The sequence below is a fragment of the Balaenoptera acutorostrata genome, chromosome 6 (genome assembly GCF_949987535.1).
Source record: "Balaenoptera acutorostrata chromosome 6, mBalAcu1.1, whole genome shotgun sequence".
Lineage (NCBI taxonomy): Eukaryota > Metazoa > Chordata > Mammalia > Artiodactyla > Balaenopteridae > Balaenoptera > Balaenoptera acutorostrata.
The window spans coordinates 80,065,503-80,088,821 of record NC_080069.1 but is presented as its reverse complement, the minus strand read 5'-3'; the positions used below and the strand labels follow the sequence as shown (position 1 = coordinate 80,088,821).

At 39.7% G+C, this 23,319-nt stretch overlaps 1 protein-coding gene across 2 annotated transcripts in view; it reads left to right on the top strand.

Annotated features, from left to right (window-relative positions):
• TRPM6 (transient receptor potential cation channel subfamily M member 6) overlaps positions 1 to 23,319 on the top strand; it is a 199,027-nt gene that overhangs the window by 108,817 nt on the left and 66,891 nt on the right. For both annotated transcript variants that reach the window (XM_057548608.1, XM_057548609.1), the window contains 10 exons: positions 4,917 to 5,085; positions 6,114 to 6,237; positions 8,643 to 8,715; positions 8,835 to 8,935; positions 11,933 to 12,067; positions 13,172 to 13,225; positions 15,057 to 15,197; positions 17,470 to 17,604; positions 19,398 to 19,678; positions 20,994 to 21,222. In XM_057548608.1, coding sequence (XP_057404591.1) covers positions 4,917 to 5,085; positions 6,114 to 6,237; positions 8,643 to 8,715; positions 8,835 to 8,935; positions 11,933 to 12,067; positions 13,172 to 13,225; positions 15,057 to 15,197; positions 17,470 to 17,604; positions 19,398 to 19,678; positions 20,994 to 21,222 — 1,442 coding nt within the window. The remainder of the gene's footprint in view (positions 1 to 4,916; positions 5,086 to 6,113; positions 6,238 to 8,642; positions 8,716 to 8,834; positions 8,936 to 11,932; positions 12,068 to 13,171; positions 13,226 to 15,056; positions 15,198 to 17,469; positions 17,605 to 19,397; positions 19,679 to 20,993; positions 21,223 to 23,319) is intronic.

The window sequence follows — 23,319 nt, the reverse complement described above, 5'->3', positions numbered from 1 at the left end:
GTTTATCTTCTCAAAGAACCAGCTTTTAGTTTCATTGATTTTTGCTATTGTTTCCTTCATTTCTTTTTCATTTATTTCTGACCTGATCTTTATAATTTCTTTCCTTCTGCTGGCTTTGGGGTTTTTTTGTTCTTCTTTCTCTAATTGCTTTAGGTGCAAGGTTAGGTTGTTTATTCGAGATGTTTCCTGTTTCTTGAGGTAGGCTTGTATTGCTATAAACTTCCCTCTTAGCACTGCTTTTGCTGTGTCCCATAGGTTTTGGGTCGTCGTGTCTCCATTGTCATTTGTTTCTAGGTATTTTTTGATTTCCCCTTTGATTTCTTCAGTAATCACTTCGTTATTAAGTAATGTATTGTGTAGCCTCCATGTGTTTGTATTTTTTACAGATCTTTTCCTGTAATTGATATCTAGTCTCATAGCGTTGTGGTCGGAAAAGATACTTGATACGATTTCAATTTTCTTAAATTTACCAAGGCTTGATTTGTGACCCAAGATATGATCTATCCTGGAGAATGTTCCATGAGCACTTGAGAAAAATGTGTATTCTGTTGTTTTTGGGTGGAATGTCCTATAAATATCAATTAAGTCCATATTGTTTAATGTATCATTTAAAGCTTGTGTTTCCTTATTTATTTTCATTTTGGATGATCTGTCCATTGGTGAAAGTGGGGTGTTAAAGTCCCCTACTATGATTGTGTTGCTGTCAATTTCCCCTTTCATGGCTGTTAGTATTTGCCTTATGTATTGAGGTGCTCCTATGTTGGGTGCATAAATATTTACAATTGTTATACCTTCCTCTTGGATCGATCCCTTGATCATTATATAGTGTCCTTCTTTGTGTCTTGTAATAGTCTTTATTTTAAAGTCTATTTTGTCTGATATGAGAATTGCTACTCCAGCTTTCTTTTGATTTCCATTTGCATGGAATATCTTTTTCCATCCCCTCACTTTCAGTCTGTATGTGTCCCTAGGTCTGAAGTGGGTCTCTTGTAGACAGCATATGTATGGGTCTTGTTTTTGTATCCATTCAGCCAGCCTGTGTCTTTTGGTGGGAGCATTTAATCCATTTACATTCAAGGTAATTATCGATATGTATGTTCCTATTCCCATTTTCTTAAATGTATTGGGTTTGTTATTGTAGGTGTTTTCCTTCTCTTGTGTTTCTTGCCTAGAGAATTTCCTTTAGCATTTGTTGTAAAGCTGGTTTGGTGGTGCTGAATTCTCTCAGCTTTTGCTTGTCTGTAAAGGTTTTAATTTCTCCATCGAATCTGAATGAGATCCTTGCTGGGTAGAGTAATCTTGGTTGTAGGTTTTTCTCCTTCATGACTTTAAGTATATCCTGCCACTCCCTTCTGGCTTGCAGAGTTTCTGCTGAGAGATCAGATGTTAACCTTATGGGGATTCCCTTGTGTGTTATTTGTTTTTTTTCCCTTGCTGCCTTTAATATGTTTTCCTTATATTTAATTTTTGACAGTTTGATTAATATGTGTCTTGGCGTGTTCCTCCTTGGGTTTACCCTGTATGGGACTCTCTGTGCTTCCAGGACTTGATTAACTATTTCCTTTCCCATATTAGGGAAGTTTTCAACTATAATCTCTTCAAAAATTTTCTCAGTCCCTTTCTTTTTCTCTTCTTCTTCTGGGACCCCTATAATTCGAATGTTGGCACGTTTAATGTTGTCCCAGAGGTCCCTGAGACTGTCCTCAGTTCTTTTCATTCTTTTTTCTTTATCCTGCTCTGTAGTAGCTATTTCCACCATTTTATCTTCCAGGTCACTTATCCTTTCTTCTGCCTCAGTTATTCTACTATTGATCCCATCTAGAGTATTTTTAATTTCATTTATTGTGTTTTTCATCATTGCTTGGTTCCTCTTTAGTTCTTCTACATCCTTGTTAAATGTTTCTTGCATTTTGTCTATTCTATTTCCAAGATTTTGGATCATCCTTACTATCATTATTCTGAATTCTTTTTCAGGTAGACTACCTATTTCCTCTTCATTTGTTAAGTCCAGTGTGTTTTGAGCCTGCTCCTTCATCTGCTGTGTGTTTTTCTGTCGTCTCATTTTGCCTATCTTACTGTGTTTGGGGTCTCCTTTTCACAGGCTGCAGGTTCGTAGTTCCCGTTGTTTTTGGTATCTGTCCCCAGCGGCTAAGGTTGGTTCAGTGGGTTGTGTAGGCTTCCTGGTGGAGGGAACTAGTGCCTGAGTTCTGGTGGATGAGGCTAGATCTTGTCTTTCTGGTGGGCATGTCCACGTCTGGTGGTGTATTTTGTGGTGTCTGTGGCCTTATTATGATTTTAGGCAGCCTCTCTGCCAATGGATGGGGTTGTGTTCCTGTCTAGCTAGTTGTTTGGCATAGGATGTCCAGCACTGTAGCTTGCTGGTCGTTGAGTGAAGCTGGGTCTTGATGTTGAGATGGAGATCTCTGGGAGATTTTTGCCGTTTGGTATTACGTGGAGCTGGGAGGTCTCTTGTGGACCAGTGTTCTGAAGTTGGCTCTCCCACCTCAGAGGCACGGCCCTGATGCCTGGCTGGAGCACCAAGAGCCTTTCGTCCACACGGCTCAGAGTAAAAGGGAGAAAAAATAGAAAGAAAGAGGCTATAATATAGTGAAGTAAAATAAAGCTATTGTAAAGCAAAGCTATACAGACAAAATCTCACCCAGAAGCATATACATATACACTCACAAAAAAAAGGAAAAGGGGAAAAATTAATATCTCCTGCTCCCAGAGTCCCCCTCCTGAATTTGGGATGATTCGTTGTCTATTCAGGTATTCAGCAGATGCAGGCACATCAAGTTGATTGTGGAGCTTTAATCCGCTGCTTCTGAGGCTGCTGGGAGAGATTTCCCCTTCTCTTCCCTGTTCGCACAGCTCCTGGGGTTCAGCTTTGGATTTGGACCCTCCTCTGCGTGTAGGTCGCCTGAGGGCGTCTGTTCCCCGCCCAGACAGGACGGGGTTAAAGGAGCAGCTGCTTCGGGGGCTCTGGCTCACCCAGGCTGCGGGGAGGGAGGGGTACGGAGGAGGCGGGGCGAGCCTGCGGCGTCAGAGGCGTCGTGACGTTGCACCAGCTCGAGGCGCGCAGTGCGTTCTCCCGGGGATGTTGTCCCCGGATCCCGGGACCCTGGCAGTGGCGGGCTGCACAGGCTCCCGGGAGGGGAGGTGTGGAGAGTGACCTGTGCTCTCACACACAGGCTTTTTGGAGGCGGCAGCAGCAGCCCCAGCGTCTCACGCCCGTCTCTGGGGTCCGCGCTGATCGCCGTGGCTTGCGCCCTTCTCTGGAGTTCGTTTAGGCGGCGCTCTGAATCCCCTCTCCTTGCGCGCAGCGAAACAAAGAGGCAAGAAAAAGTCTCTTGCCTCTTCGGCAGCTGCAGACCTTTTCCCGGTCTCCCTCCCGGCTAGCTGTGGTGCGCCAACCCCTTCAGGCTGTGTTCACGCCGCCAGCCCCAGTCCTCTCCCTGCGATCCGACCGCAGCCCGAGCCTCAGCTCCCAGCCCTGCCCGCCCCGGCGGCTGAGCAGACAAGCCTCTCGGGCTGGTGAGCGCCGCTCGGCGCCGAGCCTCTGTGCGGGAGTCTCTCCGATTTTCCCTCTGCGCCCCTGTTGCTGTGGGATCCGCGCTGATAGCCGCGGCTCGCGCCCTTCTCTGGAGTTCGTTTAGGCGGCGCTCTGAATCCCCTCTCCTTGCCCGCCGCGAATCAAAGAGGCAAGAAAAAGTCTCTTGCCTCTTCGGCAGCTGCAGACTTTTTCCCCGGACTCCCTCCCGGCTAGCTGTGGTGCGCCAACCCCTTCAGGCTGTGTTCACGCTGCCAGCCCCAGTCCTCTCCCTGCGATCTGACCGAAGCCCGAGCCTCAGCTCCCAGCCCCGCCCGCCCCGGCGGCTAAGCAGACAAGCCTCTGGGGCTGGTGAGTGCTGCTCGGCGCCGAGCCTCTGTGCGGGAACCTCTCCGCTTTGCCCTCCGCACCTCTGTGGCTGCGCTCTCCTCCGTGGCTCTGAAGCTTCCCCCCTCCGCCCCCCGCAGTCTCCGCCCGCGAAGGGGCTCCTAGTGCGTGGAAACCTTTCCTCCTTCACGGCTCCCTCCCACTGGTGCAGGTGCCGTCCCTATTCTTTTGTCTCTGTTATTTCTTTTTTCTTTTGCCCTACCCAAGTACGGGGGGAGTTTCTTGCCTTTTTGGAGGTCGGACGTTTTCTGCCAGCGTTCAGTGGGTGTTCTGTAGGAGCAGTTCCACGTGTAGGTGTATTTCTACTGTATCTGTGGGAAGGAATGTGATCTCCGCGTCTTACTCTTCCGCCATCTTCTCTATCTATTATTATTATTATTTTTTTAAATAAACAAAACTGGCCAGAGGGGAGGATTTTTATTTATTTATTTATTTATTTATTTATTTATTTATTTTTGTTTGTGTTGGGTCTTCGTCTCTGTGCGAGGGCCTTCTCCAGCTGCGGTGAGCAGAGGCCACTCTTCATCGCGGTGCGCGGGCCTCTCACTGTCGCGGCCTCTCCCGTTGCGGAGCACAGGCTCCAGACGCGCAGGCTCAGTAGTTGTGGTGCACGGGCTTAGCTGCTCCGCGGCATGTGGGATCTTCCCGGACCGGGGCACGAACCCATGTGCCCTGCATTGGCAGGCGGATTCTTAACCACTGCGCCACCAGGGAAGCCCCTATTATTATTTTTTAATTACCAAAAGCCTTTAGGTAACTTTTTAACTGGGAGAAGATGCTCTCACCATATTTGAGTTACTTTTATTTAAAGTCCAAGCTTCTGGCTTGGCCTTGAACTAAGCAAGCCTGAGTCAAAGAAGAGAGAATGGCTAGTGCAAGCAACAAATACATGTGGTAATTGAAAGACTTGTGTCTGGTAACCAGAATTGCTGATGGGGTTCCTTTGTAACAATTTGATATTGTTTGTCATCTGAAATAGGCTCAAGACAAGGAGTGCCTGTGGTGGGGCTGGTGGTGGAAGGTGGTCCCAATGTCATCCTCTCAGTGTGGGAGACTGTGAAAGACAAAGATCCAGTGGTGGTGTGTGAAGGCACAGGCAGGGCTGCCGACCTCCTGGCCTTCACTCACAAACACTTTGCAGATGAAGGGTGAGTTGTTGAGTCTTCATTTCTGAAAGTATGCTCTTTATTCTTCCATTTTAGTTCTTTAATTTCTGCTTTCATGTAGGCCGGATATCCTTAGAGGACAGAGACTGGAATTCTCTGGATATCTTGGAGGACAGAGGTTGAGACTGGAATTCATTTTTCAGTGGTTTTTGTATTTATTAAGCAACACCAAAATGCCCTCCAGTGATGCAAGTTGCTATTCGCTTAGCTGAAGAATGGCTGGCCTCTAACAAGGACCTTGAGCCCTGTCTGAGCTTAGGGAAAAAGCATTTCCAGGGGGAGTGAGGGAGGAGACCACTGTGGCCCCAGATCACCTTTAAATTCAATTGCCGTTAGTAAAAATAGCAGAAATTGGGGAAATCAACATCCTGACATTTTTGTCGCATATGTTGTACTTAGTTGAAGTTTTAACTCTTTCTCCTTTTTAAACAAGATGGTAGTTTTTCTCTATCCATCCCTATACACATTGTGATTCTTCCAATTTCAAAAGTGTGATATTTCTGCCAGGTAAGTAAATACAGTGCGTACAAACTGAAATGTGGACCCCACTCATTTACCTAATAAATATTCATTCACTGCTCATAATTTCTCTCTGACAACTCTTCTCTTACAGTTTCTCTCCCCTTTCAGCCCTGCTTCCACCCTGTACCCCCTTCCTCTTCTATTACACCTCTCTCTTTCGTTTTGCAGTGTCAGATTCTTTGAGAATATTTTGCCCGTAATTTCTGGAGATTCACAGACCCTTGGAAATCTATCAGCTCGAGAACCCTGCCCCAAGTGCATTCTTCCCAGGAGCATGGCAGATCAGTCCATTCTCTCTTTCAGTTCAGCCTTCTCCTCGTGCTGCTGCTTCGCTTTCCTTCCCATTCATTTGTCTCTTGGCAGTACTGTCCATAGAAACCTTCTCTATCACATGGGACAGACACAGGGATGTTGTACTTGTACTGATGTTTCTGGCTTGTCCTCTTCTCTGCACTGTGTCAAGTCACGACCATTTCTCTCTCTCCCAGGACCCTGCGTCCTCAAGTGAAGGAGGAGATCATCTGCATGATTCAGAACACTTTCAACTTTAGTCTTAAACAGTCCAAGCACCTTTTTCAAATTCTGATGGAGTGTATGGTGCACAGGGATTCTGTGAGTATGATGAGTTGATGACTCAACTGACTTAAAAAATGCTAATGTTCAACAATTGTGATATTTATTTTCACAAATTTTTTTTTCATTTCTTACTTGATTATATATAGCTCTACAGAACTTGACCTTTAAGTTGAGTAAACTTGACTTCTTGTTTCCTCCCGCCCTCCAACCATGCTTCATATTCCTGACCGTACCTGGGAAAAAGCACTTAGACAATATAACAGTATTACAGAAAAGTGATTGAATTTAGTGAAAATTACATGTAAATATTTTCAGAGGGTAAAGGAACAGCTCCATGTCTTAAATAAACTCAAGTCTGCTGGCTTAGATGACTCTATCACAGTATCCTCAGTATGTCCCATAGGAGATCATTGGGAATGCACTGGACAATGGAAATATGTGAATAAACTCTCAGATGGAAAATAGAGGCCACGAACTTTGGGCTATGAACATAACATAGATTCAGGAAAAGATTTTAGTGTTTTAGGGTACTTTGATCAAAATTTTTTTTTTTTTTAATTTTTTTTTTATAGCTACTTTATTTATTTATTTATTTATTTTTGGCTGTGTTGGGTCTTCGGTTCGTGCGAGGGCTTTCTCTAGTTGCGGCAAGTGGGGGCCACTCTTCATCGTGGTGTGGGGACCGCTCTTCATCGCGGTGCGCGGGCCTTTCACTATTGCGGCCCCTCCCGTTGCGGGGCACAGGCTCCAGACGCGCAGGCTCAGTAGTTGTGGCTCACGGGCCCAGCTGCTCCGTGGCATGTGGGATCTTCCCAGACCAGGGCTCGAACCCGTGTCCCCTGCATTAGCAGGCAGATTCTCAACCACTGCGCCACCAGGGAAGCCCTTGATCAAAATTTTTATCAGTGATTTGGATAATATGTAGCCGACCGTTACATTAAATATGCAGATATGTCATATCATAGTGATCTTTCCAGAATTTGAAGGCTGGACCAAATCATACAAGATTTTGGTAATATTAAAGCATCTTCCCTCAAAAAACCAATTGAACAAGTTCAGTCTAGACTAAGCATGGCTAAACAGATGTGAAGAACCCTTTGGGGTTTTGGTTGACCTAGTAACAATGAAAATAACAACCATGTCTACAATTAATGGTGTGCTTTCCAATATATTTTTTCACGTGAAATAGCCCCATGAGTGAGTTCAATATGGCAGTGATTGTTTATTTCAGTTTCAGAGATAACGAAGCTGAAGCCTAGAGAATTTAAGTGATTTGCCCAGAGTCATGCAGTTATGAAAGAGTAGAACTAAAACTGGTGCTCAGAGTTGAAATCGTGTGCATGGTCTACTACATTTTATATTCCCCACAATAGTCAGTAGGTTAAGAAAAGGATATATTAAAGGGATCACCCTTATATTTGTCTCCTCCTGTCATCAAGGAGAGTAACCAGGGAGCGGTGTAATAATCAAGAGGGAACTAGAGAAGGCAGCTAAGGGTTTGCATGTTACGGAAAGGTTCTCAACTCCTGCACAGTTGAGGGTTGATTTTATTCATGCACATGATGGGGGGCTGTTAGGTAGAGGGGCTGTTAGCTTGAATTGTAGAAGAAGTCTATCTTTATGAGACCTTAGAGATTATTTAGTGGGTTCCTCTCATCTTGTGGGTGAGGAACCTGAGATGCAATGGTTTTAAGATATTTACCCAGGACTGACAAGTTAGTGGCATATCTGGGGCTAGAACTTGCCAATCTTGGCTCTTTTTTGTTGAACAGGTCCCTTTACTATATATTTTCATCTGTAAAGATTGAGATACATTCATTAACAGGAGAAGACCTTTTATAATCATAAATAATGTCCTTATTTGTGTTAAAAAAAATCAGTCACGTGCCAGGATGCACTGGAGGCTTTGACGTTGTGAAGGCTTTCTTCACTGTCCATTGTACTTGCTCACTGGGTGCATTGTAATTGCCTCACTTATTTTATGACAAATCCTTGAGGATTCATTTATCATTAAAAAGCAAAAGTCTTAGTTTCTAAAGCTAGGTGAACAGAAGGATCTCATTTCGTATTCTTTCAAAATGAGGAATGGTTTTCTTTACATGAGGAATTGACACTGAGTTTCTTTCCATTATAGCATGTGAATAGTAAATTAATGTAATAATGTTCTTTCATGCATGTTTCCTCTAAGATACTTGGAATTTTTCAGTTTTTTTTTATCCCCTGAATGTGTACAATTCGCCTTTACCCTACTTAAAAGTTTTCTCTCTTATTAGTAAAAAAAAAAAAAAAAAGAATTTTTTTTAACTCTGTGTGATTTTTGACATTAATGATGAATGTTCCGCGTAATTCATTAGCTCAAGAGCAAATTTTGTGGGTACTTTTGAAAGCATTTCTTTGCTAGTCCCCAAAATGTATGGCTTTCTGTTTTTCAACTGTTACAGATTACCATTTTTGATGCTGATTCTGAGGAGTCACAGGACCTTGATTTAGCAATCCTAACAGCTCTGCTAAAGGGTGAGTGTCTAAATAAGGTTACAATTGTTCCTCCTTCCCTCTTTTCACATTCTGTGGCACTTTGTGCTTTTTATGTTGATATCATAAACAGAATATGTGATTCCTTTCTTTTACCCTAGGCACAAATTTATCAGCATCAGAACAATTAAATCTGGCAATGGCTTGGGACAGGATGGACATTGCCAAGAAACATATCCTAATTTATGGACAACATTGGAAGGTATAATGAAGATGAAGTTATTTGGAAGACCTATGTCGTGTGTTGGTTTGTTAGGGAGGGACAAAAGAGAGAATTGGAGGAGAGATAGGTTGCTTTGGGGACGGGTGTGGGGGTAGGGTAGCATCTCTGATGCTGGGTACACACCATTGCTAGACATTTCTCTCATCTACTTTGCCTCCCTGAAAACATTTTTTCCTCTGGCTCTGCAGCCTAATTGAAGCTGACAAAGGAAGTTGGGGGAAAGACAAATGGAAGGATTTTTTATTTACTTTTTGAATGGGCAGATTTTTATACTGTTATTCAAAACTTAAAGTTTATCTTATTTTTTTGCATTAAAGTGTAATGCATGCTCACAATAGGAATGAGTGAAAACAGAGAAAAGCAGGAAGAAGAAAGATTACTCATAGTGCTAATGCTAACCACCGTTAACATTTCATTTTAAAAAAATTACAGTTGTGACCAGACCATAGGTCTGTTAGTTTGGGGTTGAACTAATTTGTGCACATTGTTTAAAACATCAAGTGGTACTAAAAAGCTACCAAAAAGATAGTAGTTCCCTGCCCTGCTAATCAGTAGAGCCAAGCACTTTTGACATTTTTGGACTGTTCTGACATTTATAAATCTCCATATTTCTAAATAATAAGTCATATTGCTGTTTTCTGATTAATTTTAGAGAGCTCTTAACATTTCTGTCTGTGCCCTCCCTGCTGCAATCTGGACTGGTTGCCTGCTATTCCTGGTGCTGAGCTGTCATCCTTCATCATCTTGGAGATTCCCTCCTTTGTTAGAACGCCTGTTTTCTGTATCCCCTGTTTTCCTCTTTCTTGGTTTACTCCTTTATTTGATGATGTGTATCTTGCAGTAACTTCCTGAGAAAGAGAGTATGGGAGATAAAAATTTTGAGACCTTATATGTTTGGATATATTTTAATTCAAGATGGAACTAATTTTCCTAGAAAATTTTGAATGCTTAGCTTCCAGCACCCAGCAGTACTGTTGAGAAGTAAAAATCGTTCTGTTTTCTGATCCTTTGTTTATGACCGTTTCTTTCTTCTCTGGGAGTTTAAGAAAATCTTCTCTTGTTCCAGTGTTCTTACATTTCACAATGATGTGCGTCGTTATGAGTTTTTATATCCATTACACTGGGCGCTTGCTTTCAACTTGGCAATCATGTGTTTCCTTTCTGGGGAGTTTCCTCCCCTGTTTTCTCTGCTCTCATTCAGGAATTTTATCATTTAAATGTTAGGCCCATGGACTGCTCCTCTAATCTTATCTTTTCCTCTAATCTTCTATATCTTTTCTTTGGTAGATTTCCTCAAGTTTAATTTTTCACGCCTTGTATGTAGCTTTTTGTTTCTGATAGCATATTATTAATTCCTGAGAGCAAATATGTTGTCTTTTTTTTTTAAATTTTTATTTGTTTATTTATTTATTTTCTTTTTGTGGACATATGTTTTTATTTCTCTACAAGTGAATTGCTGGGTTATAGGGAAGGTGAACATGTACCTTTTTTTTTTTTGATAGATCTTTATTGGAGTATAATTGCTTCTCAATACTGTGTTAGTTTCTGTTGCACAACAAAGCGAACCAGCCATATGCATATACATGCCCCCATATCCCCTCCTTCTTGAGCCTCCCTCCCACCCTCCCTATCCCGCCCCTCTAGGTGGTCACAAAGCACCGTGCCTATCTCCCTGTGCTACGCTGCTGCTTCCCACCAGCCAACTATTTTGCATTCAGTAGTGTATATATGTCGATGCTACTCTCACTTCGCCCCAGCTTTGCCCTCCCACCCTGTGTCTTCAAGTCCATTTTCTATGTCTACCTCTTTATCCCTGCTCTGCAACTAGGTTCATCAGTACCATCGTTTTTTTTTAGATTCCATATATATGCGTTAGCATACGGTATTTGTTTTTCTCTTTCTGACTTACTTCACTCTGTATGACAGACCCTAGGTCTTACCATCCTGAATGTAATATCTTCTTTTGTTTTTTTGAAGCTATTAATGATAGTTCTTTTGAAGTTTTCTTCTTCCTGTTTTGTCTGATTCCTCCTAGTTGACGTTTTCTGGTCTGTTTGTCCTGGACTCTTTGTTTAAGTGTGGAGGAAAGAAAGCTCATTAGAAATTCTGAGCCTGTAGATTTGGGCTTCACAGTATGGTGATCTGGCTGCCCCCATTTGTTGGGGAACCTGAAGTGTTAGCATATTCATATATTTTCTCTTGTGTTCATCACAATATCAGAAAGAAATCCTCCAATCTCCTGCTTAGAAGGTAAAGCCTTGTTCCTACTGTTACGGAAACCAATAGGGAAAGATGAGTGGGAAGGTCCCAGTGTTAGCAATTTATGCTGCCAGAATTCTGTGGCATAGATTTTGTTTGGTTCTTGACTTTTTTTCCAGACTTCCATTTTTTGGCTTTTTGGGGACTGCTAAGTCAATTACCATTTGACCATCTGCTTTTCAACTTCTAAAATGTTTCACTCTTGACCTCCTTGTTCTTGTGGATTCATTTCTTTAAAAAAAAAACACAAAAAGACAGAAAAACCCTTTACTATAATTTTAGTGGGGTTTTAGGTAGGAGTAAAAGTAGATGAGTGTGTTTAATTTGCCATTATACCCAGAAGTCGGGTATAGTTTAAATGGGAACATGCCAAGTTACCAAAAAAGAAAAAGAAAAAGAAGCAGAAGGAAAAGAAGGAAGGGAAAGAAACCTTGGATTTTTATTAGAATTGCATTAAATTCAAACATTAATTTGGGAAGCATTGAGATCTTTACCACAGTCAATCTTCTCATCCAAGAACACATTTATTCAAGAGGTCTTTTATGCCTTCAGTTTACCTTTTGTTATTTCTTCACTTAGGTCCTGAACATTTCTTAGTAAGATTGTATTTTATGATTATTTTGTCTGTATAGTTTTGAATTCAAATACATGTAATTCTTTAGTTATTTCTACTTTCTTGATTTCTGTATATCTCTTATTTATTTCTGTCCTCTGAAGCCTGGCTCGCTAGAACAAGCAATGTTAGATGCTTTGGTGATGGATCGAGTGGATTTCGTGAAGCTCTTAATAGAATATGGCATGAACCTCCATCGCTTTCTTACCATCTCCCGACTGGAAGAGCTCTATAATACAGTGAGTACTGGAACATTTCATTAGTCACCTCCTTAAGATTTATTTATTAATTAGCTTAACACTCAGCTTAAACTATATCTTGAATGTTCAAGTCTCCTTCAGCGTTCATGTACAAAGATAGCTTATAGAGGGACAGACTTTTCAACCAAAGAAGAGACTTTCTTACCAAATCCATTGTATCCTATAGTCATTTCTGTGTTTCCCATTTTAATTAATTATACAGAATAGAAGCATAAACTAATTTAAGAAAATAGGATAGTAAGACCATAATTAAAGCCAAAGATGTGAATAAGAACAAATTGCTTTTATTGAGTAATTAGAAGCATTTCAACCTAAGGACACTTAAAATTTTGTTCCTGCAATTTTCCTATGTAAACCTTTTATTGAAACGAGACTGGCTTACTCCTTGTAAAGACACCACTTGCTTAAGCCAAGCACCCTTCTTGAGATGTCCTTCCTTGCCTTTGAATATTACCCTTTCTTTAGAGCCCTGTTCAAGTCCTATCTTCTTGATTATTCCAATTCACATATTATAGTGCCCCTATAATACAGATTATTTGCCACTCTTTTGAACATACCTATCTTCATATTGTTGGTTATTTTTAGTGTAAGTCCCACTTTCTTCTATTAGATTGTAAAAATTCTATAAAGAAAGTACTTTTATTCTTCATTGAATCCCTCAGTAGCTTGAATGAATGTAGTAAGTGTTCAATAAATATTTGTTGATAGAATATAATTGTGTGATGAAATTTGTAATTGTGTGATTTATATATAATAAAGGATAGTTACAGATTAGTTAAAATTTATTTCTGCCTCTTGCCACACAAAGTTAATTAAGGCCTTACTTCCTACTATAAAAGTTAATTAAGGCCTTACTTCCTACTATACACCTTGCACTGAAAAATATTTCAATCTAATCACATCTTCTCTTGGGAAATACCTTCCTTAGAATTAATTTGGCTTAAGCTTCATTACTAAAGATGTTGAAGAAAGTTTTCAGTATTCTGGATTATTTATGAATTCTGAAATAAAGGTTTTTTATTTCTCCCTAGCACATGGTAATTAAAAGGTAATTAAAATTCTTCCTTTTGTTCTTTATTACAGAAACAAGGACCAACCAATATGCTCTTGCATCATCTTGTCAGAGATGTAAAACAGGTAACCTAATGATGAAGGTGTACAAATTTCTTCTGGTATTGTCTTAGCTTTGTGGTGAAGTGTTACCAGATTTTGCTTTGTAAAATGTAGACTTGGATTTTCTAGCGAATTACCTACCTTCTTTACCTGTGACTCTGAACAATTTCATCACCAAACCACACTCATATTTTTTCTTGATATTTGTGTTTTAAAAGATTTGACCCACCAAGTAAGTGGCATTAGCTAATAATTATTTTCTCTTATAAAACATGAATTGGAGACATAGAAACTTCCAAGCAGAATTTCAGCTTAACATGATACAACAATATTGCCAATGATGATAATAATACCCGCTGAAAATAGAGAAACTTCCTGGTTCTGTTATCTTTATTGAAGGACTGGTATGTGATTCCATTGTTTTTGTTCTTGTTTTGTCTATTAGTGATAACTCTGGGACTCTCACTTTCTTGGTGAGTCTAAGCATTGTTCTAGGGAACCAGGATGGATTCCACTGGTCTATACCTTTGCTAATATTTTGCTCATGGTATTCTCATTGAACTTTGAGTTAAGGCAGACTTAAAATCATCTCTGATCCCCCATTAGTTACCAGAACTTTCCAACTTTAACAGACTTTTTTGCCTTAATTCTGAAGTCTAATATCTTGATGGAGAGAGTGTGGGCTTTCTGATTATGTTGACTTGGTGGGAGTAAAAGTACTGGAGGAAGACATTTGGTTGGCAGATTAGCAGTAAGCAGAAGTGTCCATGCCGATGTAAATTTACTTTGCATTGATTCATGTTGGGTCAAAATGATGTTCCTTAGATTATCTCCTTAAACTCTGATTCTATCATGGTAAACTGAAGAAAAAGGAGTGAAATAGTTAGATATGTGTTTAACTAGCAGCAAAATGAGAGCATGATTTGTGTTCCTTGGAAAAAGTGAATTATGAATGTGAAAGAGAAAAATTAAATTATTTGCATTTATTTATATCTGTAACCTTATTTGTTGTTCAAAGCTTTGGGAACATTGTTCACAATCTGTTCATTTCAAAGATCTTGTTCAGCACTCTGTGCCTTTAAAAGTGTGCTATGAATGGCAGTGCGGAAGTAACACTTACGAAGAGGCACTGTGGTGGCCTTTAAGGGGTCAGAGCAGTTTTCATTTGGCCTAAGGCCCATGTGCTTGGAAACCTGCTACTCAGGCCCCTACCAGCCATGACGTTGGTCTTGGCACAGCCTCGTGTTTTGAAATCTCATTTTGCTCTGCCGCTTCATGTTCCTTGTTTCTATTTGTTCTGCTTCCTTTCCTATTCTTGTTTTGTGTATGATTTGGCCAACATGGTGCCAAGTGTTACAGCCATTTCAATAGAGAAGCTTAAGATTTAACTTAGTGTTACTTTTGGACCCTCCAGCATATCCTCCAGTGATTATACTTTTGTTGTTGTGGTTCTGTCATTTCCAGCTAAAAACAATCTTTTGTACTCTCTTTAAATGTATTTTATTCTAAAGTGTGTATATGCATGAGAGAGAAAAAGAGAGGAAATGAGCTCTTAAAAGCAGACATTCCATGTCTATGAAACTAAAAACATCTTAAGGCTAAGTATTTTTTCCCATTTGAACAACCAGGTTGTATCAGTAGCTGGCCATATTAAGTGATCAGTTGTTTTTGTTCTTGTTTTAGTTATTAGTGATAACTCAGGGGCTCTTCCTTCATTTCTGAGTCTTAAGCATTGTTCTAGGGCTGAAGAGTGTGAGTCTCCCTCTTTGCAGTTGATTTGGTTATGTTCTAGTGACATGGCAAAAGAGATAGAAAAAAAGAACTGACAGTTACGTGTTACATGTTTTTGTTTCAGCATGCCCTTCTCTCAGGCTACAGAATAACGCTGATTGACGTTGGACTGGTGATAGAATACCTTATTGGTAGAGCATATCGCAGCAGCTATACCAGAAAAAATTTCAGAGCCCTCTACAGCAACCTCTACAGAAAACATAAGGTAGCATAATTGAAAAGTACCCTAGTAAAATTAAGGATTCCTAGGAGTTATACTTTTAGAAAAATGGCTCGGGAAGTTTAGGTGGGAAGAGCTTCCAAAACGGACATGCTGTTTATCGACACTTATTGACTATCTGCTGCATGTAAATTACTGTGCTAAGTGCCGGCATGCTGGCCTGGGATGGACATAAAGATCAGGAGTTTAGAAACTTTTAGAGGAAACGGATTTATGAATAACTAGCCACAATACAAAACAGGATATAATATGTGCCGTATTGACACAGAAGTATGTGGTGAGAAGGGTTAGAGGGAGAGATGACCGGTTCTTTCCTTATCTTTCTTTTTCTTTTGAAAATACAGAAGTGAAAAGCTTAATAGGATTATATCTATAACTCATAATAGTACATAGCCTGGAGATGACAAACTTGGAACAAGTCTCTAGGGGTTATACTGGAAGATGCATGCAGAATGTACCACGTAAAAATACATATTATACATATTTTATTTTCCATCATATTTTTGAAAGTCTAGGAACGTAAAATTAGAGTTGCTGGTTAGTTGATTAGCAGAGAAAACGTTGCTTGTTTCTTAAAATTGCCAGTACCGATCAGTAAACTGAAGAGCCTAGTTCTTATTAGGGGATAATGAAAGTGTTAGAAAAGGTAGTTTGGGGCATTTTTGGCTGAGAGAAGAGCGGGAACAGTTAGAGGCACAGTGCTGTGGACACCAGAGTATGGTTTTGCAGTGACAAGGAGACCTTTGTCACTGGACAAGCGCCAGAAGGTTGTGAGGGATGACACTGGAAAGATACTTTGGGATAAGATCACATGAAGAGTCTAGAATATCAAGCTACTTTTGACCTTTATTTTTAAAGAATGAGGTGAAGTGAAAACCCAACTTGGCTTTAAGGGATGAGAAAACAAAACAGAAAGAAACCCAATTCTCAAAGAGAAAATGTTCTTTATTGGCATTTCACAGACATAGGGATACACTTGAGGTATCAATGCCTTCATGTAAACAAAATACGCCTTGCTATGAGGTTACCAGTGGCAGGTATAGGACTGACTGTGACCTTGGTGCAGCCCAGTGGGGAACATGCTAGGCAGGTTCCTCTAATGCCCTTTCTGGAAATGGGTAGGAAATTGCCCATTTCTCTAGTTATTTTCTAGTGAAGGAGTACAGAGTTTATTGTGTTTCCTAGTAAATTAGATCGTAGCAGTTAATGAATACATGGTTTGGAATCGGAGAGATCTGGGACTGAATCTTAGTTTTTGCTCATTAGTAGCTGTGTAATCTTGAGTGAGAAACTTAACCTCTCTGTGTGTCAGTTTCCTTATCTTTAAAATGGGAATAATAATATAATACCACTTTCATAAATTTATCAAAAGGATTAAATAAAATAATACCTAGAATACCCAGGAAAACCCATATTCCTGGTACATAGAGGGTATAGAGTAACTTAATACTAATAGTCATTATGATTATTACTAGTGATACTATTAATTCTATATCACAGTAATAATAATGATAATAATTTGAGTAGCATCTTTAAAAAGTTGGACCCCATTACTTCTACATCTAATTTATATCTGTAAAACACAAACTAAAAATAAAGAAAGAAAGAAAGAAAGAAAATAAAGTACAAATAAAATAAATAAATAAATATTAATAAATAAGTAAAATAAAGTTCAAAGTTCCCGATACGGTTTGTATTGGGAATTTTATGTCAGTCCCTTTAAGAATGCTCTCGTTTGTTTTCGTTTTTCATTGATGAAAGCTTCATGCTGACAAGCAATTAATTATGTTGTTATTGGGCCTAGCCACTGGAATTCCAGTAGCGATATAACACCTGGAGAAATTCCGTAACTTTCTAACTGAAGCTTAACCTTGGAGCTGTTTGTGAATGGGAACTTTTTCTTATCAGAACTGTGAATCTTTATTGCCTATTCTGAACTTGTTTCAGGTATAGAACATCGATTGATTCTAATGGAATTTCCACATAGAAAAGGAATGCAGATATATGATAGGGAGCAAAAGAACATGTTCTCTAAGATGTTAGGAAATAAGAGTGTGCTTAGTAAGAAGGGGATCATGAGAGGCTCTTGTTGGAGGAGTAATTAATTACTAATCTTGGATCAGAGACAGAACCATTGGATAGGACACAATATTATATTTGGTTTTATTGTTGTCTAGAAGTAAAATGTTAATTGTTACCACTATAATCATCTTTTTCCCTTTTTGTTTTATTTTAAAAATAAAATAACATATTCCAGCAAGTGACCACTTTTACTCAAAGCTTTCCCCAGCCCCCTCTTCACCGAAGATGCCGCTCAGGAAATAGAAATGAATCTGCAGAAAGCACACTGCATTACCAGTTCATTAGAACTGCCCAACCTTACAAAGTCAAGGTACCAGTTACTTATTTTAGATTTGAAAAGAAAATTGTCCTTAAAGACAGAGATCTTTTCTTCCTTTAAAGTTTGAGAATGGGGAATACAAATAGAGGGATCATTTACAAGTACTATAAACAGATGGTGCAAGTCAAAAGCATAATACAGGTGTTCTCTAACAATGATGAGCCAACGCCCAGGACAAGCAACTAAATGATTTGCCGGGGCTGGCACCTCAGGCTGCCTTCCTTGTTCCTACCTCTACCATGTCCAGGTGTTGACTCAGGAAGGCAGTCCATGGGATGGTACTACGAAATAGAATCATTAGCCCAACATTGCACCCTCCTCCTCCTCCTTTCCCCAAGGCTAATTGGAGGTGACTGTTTCCTTCTCCTTTCTCTTCTCTGACACTGTCCTCTTGCATCTTCTTTTTTTCCCTTTTGAAACTTTCTAAAAAATAATTTTGGCCTAATGTTACAGTATGTCAATGATAATGTATTTATGACTGTGTGTGTGCATGTGTGTGTGTGAGCAGTATTATGCCCCCCTCCCTTTACTACCTCAATCCCACTTTCCTCTGGGGGTGAATGCTTTTGTTTAAGAGTTTCCATATAAATGGTTCCTATGTTGGCTGAAAGAGGTTTGCTTTTTATAGTTCTTAGAATGAAAAGATGTTTCATAAAATTACCATTGGTCATAATCAATGAACATAAATTCCCTTCACTTATAGAAATAGAGGAAGCTTATTACTATTTTTGCTATGATCTCCTTTAATTAGAAAGAATAAGCTGGGACGAAGTGAGAGAGTGGCATGGACTCATATATACTACCAAACGTAAAATAGATAACTAGTGGGAAGCAGCCGCATAGCACACAGAGATCAGCTCAGTGCTTTGTGAACACCTAGAGGGCTGGGATAGGGAGGGTGGGAGGGAGACGCAAGACGGAGGAGATATGGGGATATATGTATATGTATAGCTGATTCACTTTGTTATAAAGCAGAAACTAACACACCATTGTAAAGCAATTATACTCCAATAAAGATGTTAAAAAAAAAAAGAATAATTATTGAATCTTGTTATTTGCCAGGCATTATTTTGGACACTTGGTTTAATTTGAGATGCAGGTGTGTTGGAGAAGATATAATTATGAGTGAGAAATGGTCCCACCCTCCCTCCCAAAGTAATAACCACAGTGCAGTATGATGAGCATTGAGAGAGAGATACATACAAAGTGATATAGAAGACTATGGGGGTTAGAGAATGGTTTTTGAGATGAGCTGTAAAAGGTGGGTTTACCAGGTAGAGAATAGTATTTCATTATTACCTATTACCATCACTAGGGGAATATAGTCAGAATAAAGGAAAGCAAAATTAAAACCAATCTATCTGTATGAATGTTGGCAACACTAGTGCCATTTTTCTAAGAGGAAGATAATGAATCTATTTGTAAGGTGAGGTTAGAATTTTTTTTAAATAGTTATCATTTATCTAATATGTTATTTTAGCCCATTTCCTTGAGAAATTGAAAATTGTTGTATAGTTAGTGGCTCTATTCCAAAGGTATAGTGTTTTAAGTTGTGTTAAGTGAACTTAAGGTATCTCAGCCTAGGGACCCTGGAATTATTAGATGCAACAAGAAATGGATTAAAAAAGGCCAAAATTTTGGTTTCTGATTTATAAAGTTCTATTATTATTTCCATCTCTTTTCGGTGATTTAAAAATATTTTTAAGATACCCGATGTGTTTTGTCAGGTAGAACATCGTGCATTTGAGTATTTGGACACCCATTCCTATTTTATATTCTAACAGGAAAAGTCTGTAGCCCTTCATAAATCAAGGAAGAAGTCAAAAGAAGAACAAAATATATCAGATGACCCTGACTCTACTGGCTTTATTTATCCTTATAATGACCTGCTGGTTTGGGCTGTGCTAATGAAAAGGCAGAAGATGGCCATGTTCTTCTGGCAGCACGGAGAGGAGGCCACAGTCAAGGCAGTCATTGCTTGTATACTCTACCGAGCAATGGCCCGGGAAGCCAAGGAGAGCAACATGGTGGATGATGCCTCAGAAGAGCTGAAAAATTACTCAAAGTAGGAGTTCTCCCTTTACCTAACATTCACATCGACAGTTCTTAGAATGGTTAGACACGTTTATCTCCCTCAGCCTAGAACTTGTAAGATGAGTGGACTTATAGCCATGTGTTTCATGGACTCTCCCATAAATAAGGGTCTTGAGGTATTTTAAGGACTAAAAGGCAGAGAGGTGGCCTTCAAGTCAGGAGACTCGGGTTCCAGTTCTAGTCCAGCTCTTTACTAATTGTCAAATCACTTGACCAGATTTCGGGACTTCAGTTTCTTAACTATAAAATGTTCAATGAATGATTTTGGAAGTCCCTCCTAACTCTCAAACTCTTTGATACTAAGTTATATTAAAATTTGTTCTTTAAGTACAGCTCAGGCAGGAAAACAAATAAATATATTAGGTATTAAATTACCAGAGAGTGATGGTAGAAGATAGAAGAGTTAGAAATGTTTTGGTTTTTTGATGTAGTAAAGCATCATAGTAGTAGGGAAAGAAAGCAAGCTAGAGTTAATAGAAACTAATTTATCATTTTGATTTAAAAAATTCCAGAGAATGACAGTGTCTACTTTTTAGAGAAAACAACCTCCAAGAAGATCACCTAGGGGTGTCTCCAGGTCTAGTTCCTTACTTAAGTCATCTGTGTATTTTGTAAAATCTTTAAATTTATTTATTTATTTATTTATTGGCTGTGTTGGGTCTTTGTTGCTGCGTGTGGGCTTTCTCTAGTTGCGGTGAGCAGGGGCTACTCTTCGTCGTGGTGCATGGGCTCTAGGCGCGCAGGCTTCAGTAGTTGGCATGCGGGCTCAGTAGTTGTGGCGCACGGGCTTAGTTGCTCTGCGGCATGTGCGATCTTCCCGATTCAGGGCTCAAACCTGTTTCAGCCTGCATTGGCAGGCGGATTCTTAACCAATGCGCCACCAGGGAAGTCCCTAAAATCTTTAAAAAAAAAAAAGGAGTGGCGGGGGGAGTTTCCACAGTTTTTCCTTAAATGCTAGTTCGGTTTATGAACAATCTTTTCTGTCAAAAAATTCTTTATTAGGTACTATCAGGGAGCCCCACACCAAGCCATACACAGCTTGTTTTGTGGTGTGGATTCGCTTCTCCCCATGGATAGCTCAGGCACTCCTGGTGGAAACCCTCTAGTTCTGTTCTTTTAAGAAAGGGAGAACAATCCATTTCCTGAGCAGCAATCCCTTTAAAACAGCTTCTGCATTTTACTGTTCCCTCTTTTGGTCTTTTCTGAGTCTCATATCTAATCTTTTTTAATGTTTCTGGGGCTCTCACCTGCATTTATTTTTGCCACTCACCACTGTGTCATTGCAGACAGTTTGGCCAGCTTGCCCTGGATGTGTTGGAGAAGGCATTCAAACAGAATGAAAGAATGGCCATGAAACTGTTGACCTATGAACTCAAGAACTGGAGCAATTCTACCTGTTTAAAACTGGCTGTTTCTGGAGGATTGAGGCCCTTTGTTTCACATACTTGTACCCAAATGCTACTGACAGATATGTGGATGGGGCGTCTGAAAATGAGGAAAAACTCTTGGTTAAAGGTATATTTACTTGCTTTATAGAGTTTAACGTTAGTTTAGTCTATACTCTTGAGGTCTATACTCTTGAGTTCATTTTTCCCTTGCTCCAGAAGATTACCTTCAGGAAAACCAGTTAATGTCTTTGATTCTCACAGATGAGCTGAGATCTTCACAGTGGAACCTCTGACAACTACTTTATCTCCCACTACCACAGTTTCTTTTATTTTTTTTTTTAATTATTTATTTATTTATTTTGGCTGTGTTGGGTCTTCGTTTCTGTGCGAGGGCTTTCTCTAGTTGTGGCTAGTGGGGGCCACTCTTCATCGCGGTGTGCGGGCCTCACCATCGCTGCCCCTCCTGTTGCGGAGCACAGGCCCCAGATGCACAGGCTCAGTAGCTGTGACTCACAGGCCCAGCTGCTCCGCGGCACGTGGGATCCTCCCAGACTAGGGCTCGAACCCATGTCCCCTGCATTAGCAGGCAGACTCTCAACCACTGCGCCACCAGGGAAGCCCTACCACAGTTTCATTTTAAAAATGGGCATAATTGTGCCAGCTCCGTCCGTCACAAAGGCATACTCATGAGAAGGTGGTTAGAAGAAGTTAAAAGCATCTACAAACATAAACAAGATTTCGTTATTAGTAAAGACCATTGTCTCTGATAATTACAACAGAAGTAAATGAGACTTTTTAGTGAAAATTTTCTCAGCTTAAAAATACTAACTCATGATAAACTAAATAAAATTAGCAATTTCTGTTGTTGTGTTCATCTAATGTGATGTTTCAGGAAATAAATGGCGATTTTATAAAGCTGCCCTCAAACACATTTGTTCACACCACTAACTATCTCCAAATTTTTCTATTCCATTATGGTTTAGCCTCATCTTTCTTCTTGAATTATCAAGAGTAATTTAGTTAATTATTAAAGGCATTTAATTTTTGACATCAAACCTAAGCCTAAAAAGCTCTAGGTTATGGTCATGCTTAAGAAGTACATAGCTTATGAAACAGAAAAAAAGGAGATGAAGCATGATCATTAAGAGCTACACAAGGTTATAATTTATATTTTAATTTTATTCTTCCTAGAGCTCTTAAAAGTATGATGTGTCCCAAATAGAATGACTGTTTTTAAAACCTTTTTTTTGGTGGGCAAACTATAGAAAACACAAACAAATAAAAGATATGACATAAAATATATAAAAGAGCTTGTACATTTTAATTCCACTAATGAGATTGTGGAAACAAGAGAAATGTCAACCAGAAATTATTTCACATAGATTCCTCTTTAACAAAATATTGGAGAAACAACAATTGTTTCTAGAAGTTCTCCTTTGATCTGTTTCGATTTCAGCCTTGGAAATGATGAAGCAGAGATGTAAATGGGTCCACCTCTAGCTACACAAGTGCTGGCAATAAATCTTTTTAATGTTCAGAGAGTGAGATGGGGGTATAGGTAGCTGGGATTTTGAGGAATAATTTTCTCCATGGCTCTGTCCTGTACATACTTTAGTTGAATAGAAATCCTTGTTACTGAGAACTTAATAACTTTTTGCTCCTCATATACTTTATTTTTATATCAACAAAGAGACTTAATTGAAGCAAGACTAAATGTTTTTGCCCCAAAACATAGTGAGTTGACAAAGAAGACTGATTAGCTACTTAAAATCTTTGAGTTGCAGTAGACCATATTGCTCTCCATGCCTGGATCCTAATTCCTCAGTGCTTGGCTTGTGAGTTTTGGGAACACTTTTGCAAATGTAAAATGTCCTGGTCAGACTAATTCCATGTGGATGAAGACTGGAGGAAGACCTTGTAGAGTTTTATGTGGAAGGGAAAACTCATTTAAGTGCTTCTGGAGGGTAGACTCTGACCTATTCCTTGGAAATGGAATATTTATTTCATTGAATACTGTTTCACAAGCCAATTTTTCTGCAATGGTCAAGGGCAAAAGAATGTGGAGCCTTTTCAGGAAGTGGGTTAGGAATTAATTAGTGTAATATTATCATTGTGCCTGCTAACAATGGTGTTTCCAGACCTGGAAGATTGCATGTATTTTGGGTTCTACATGTGAAAAGAAAACAAACACACATACAAACCAATCCTATCAGACTGGGAAAAG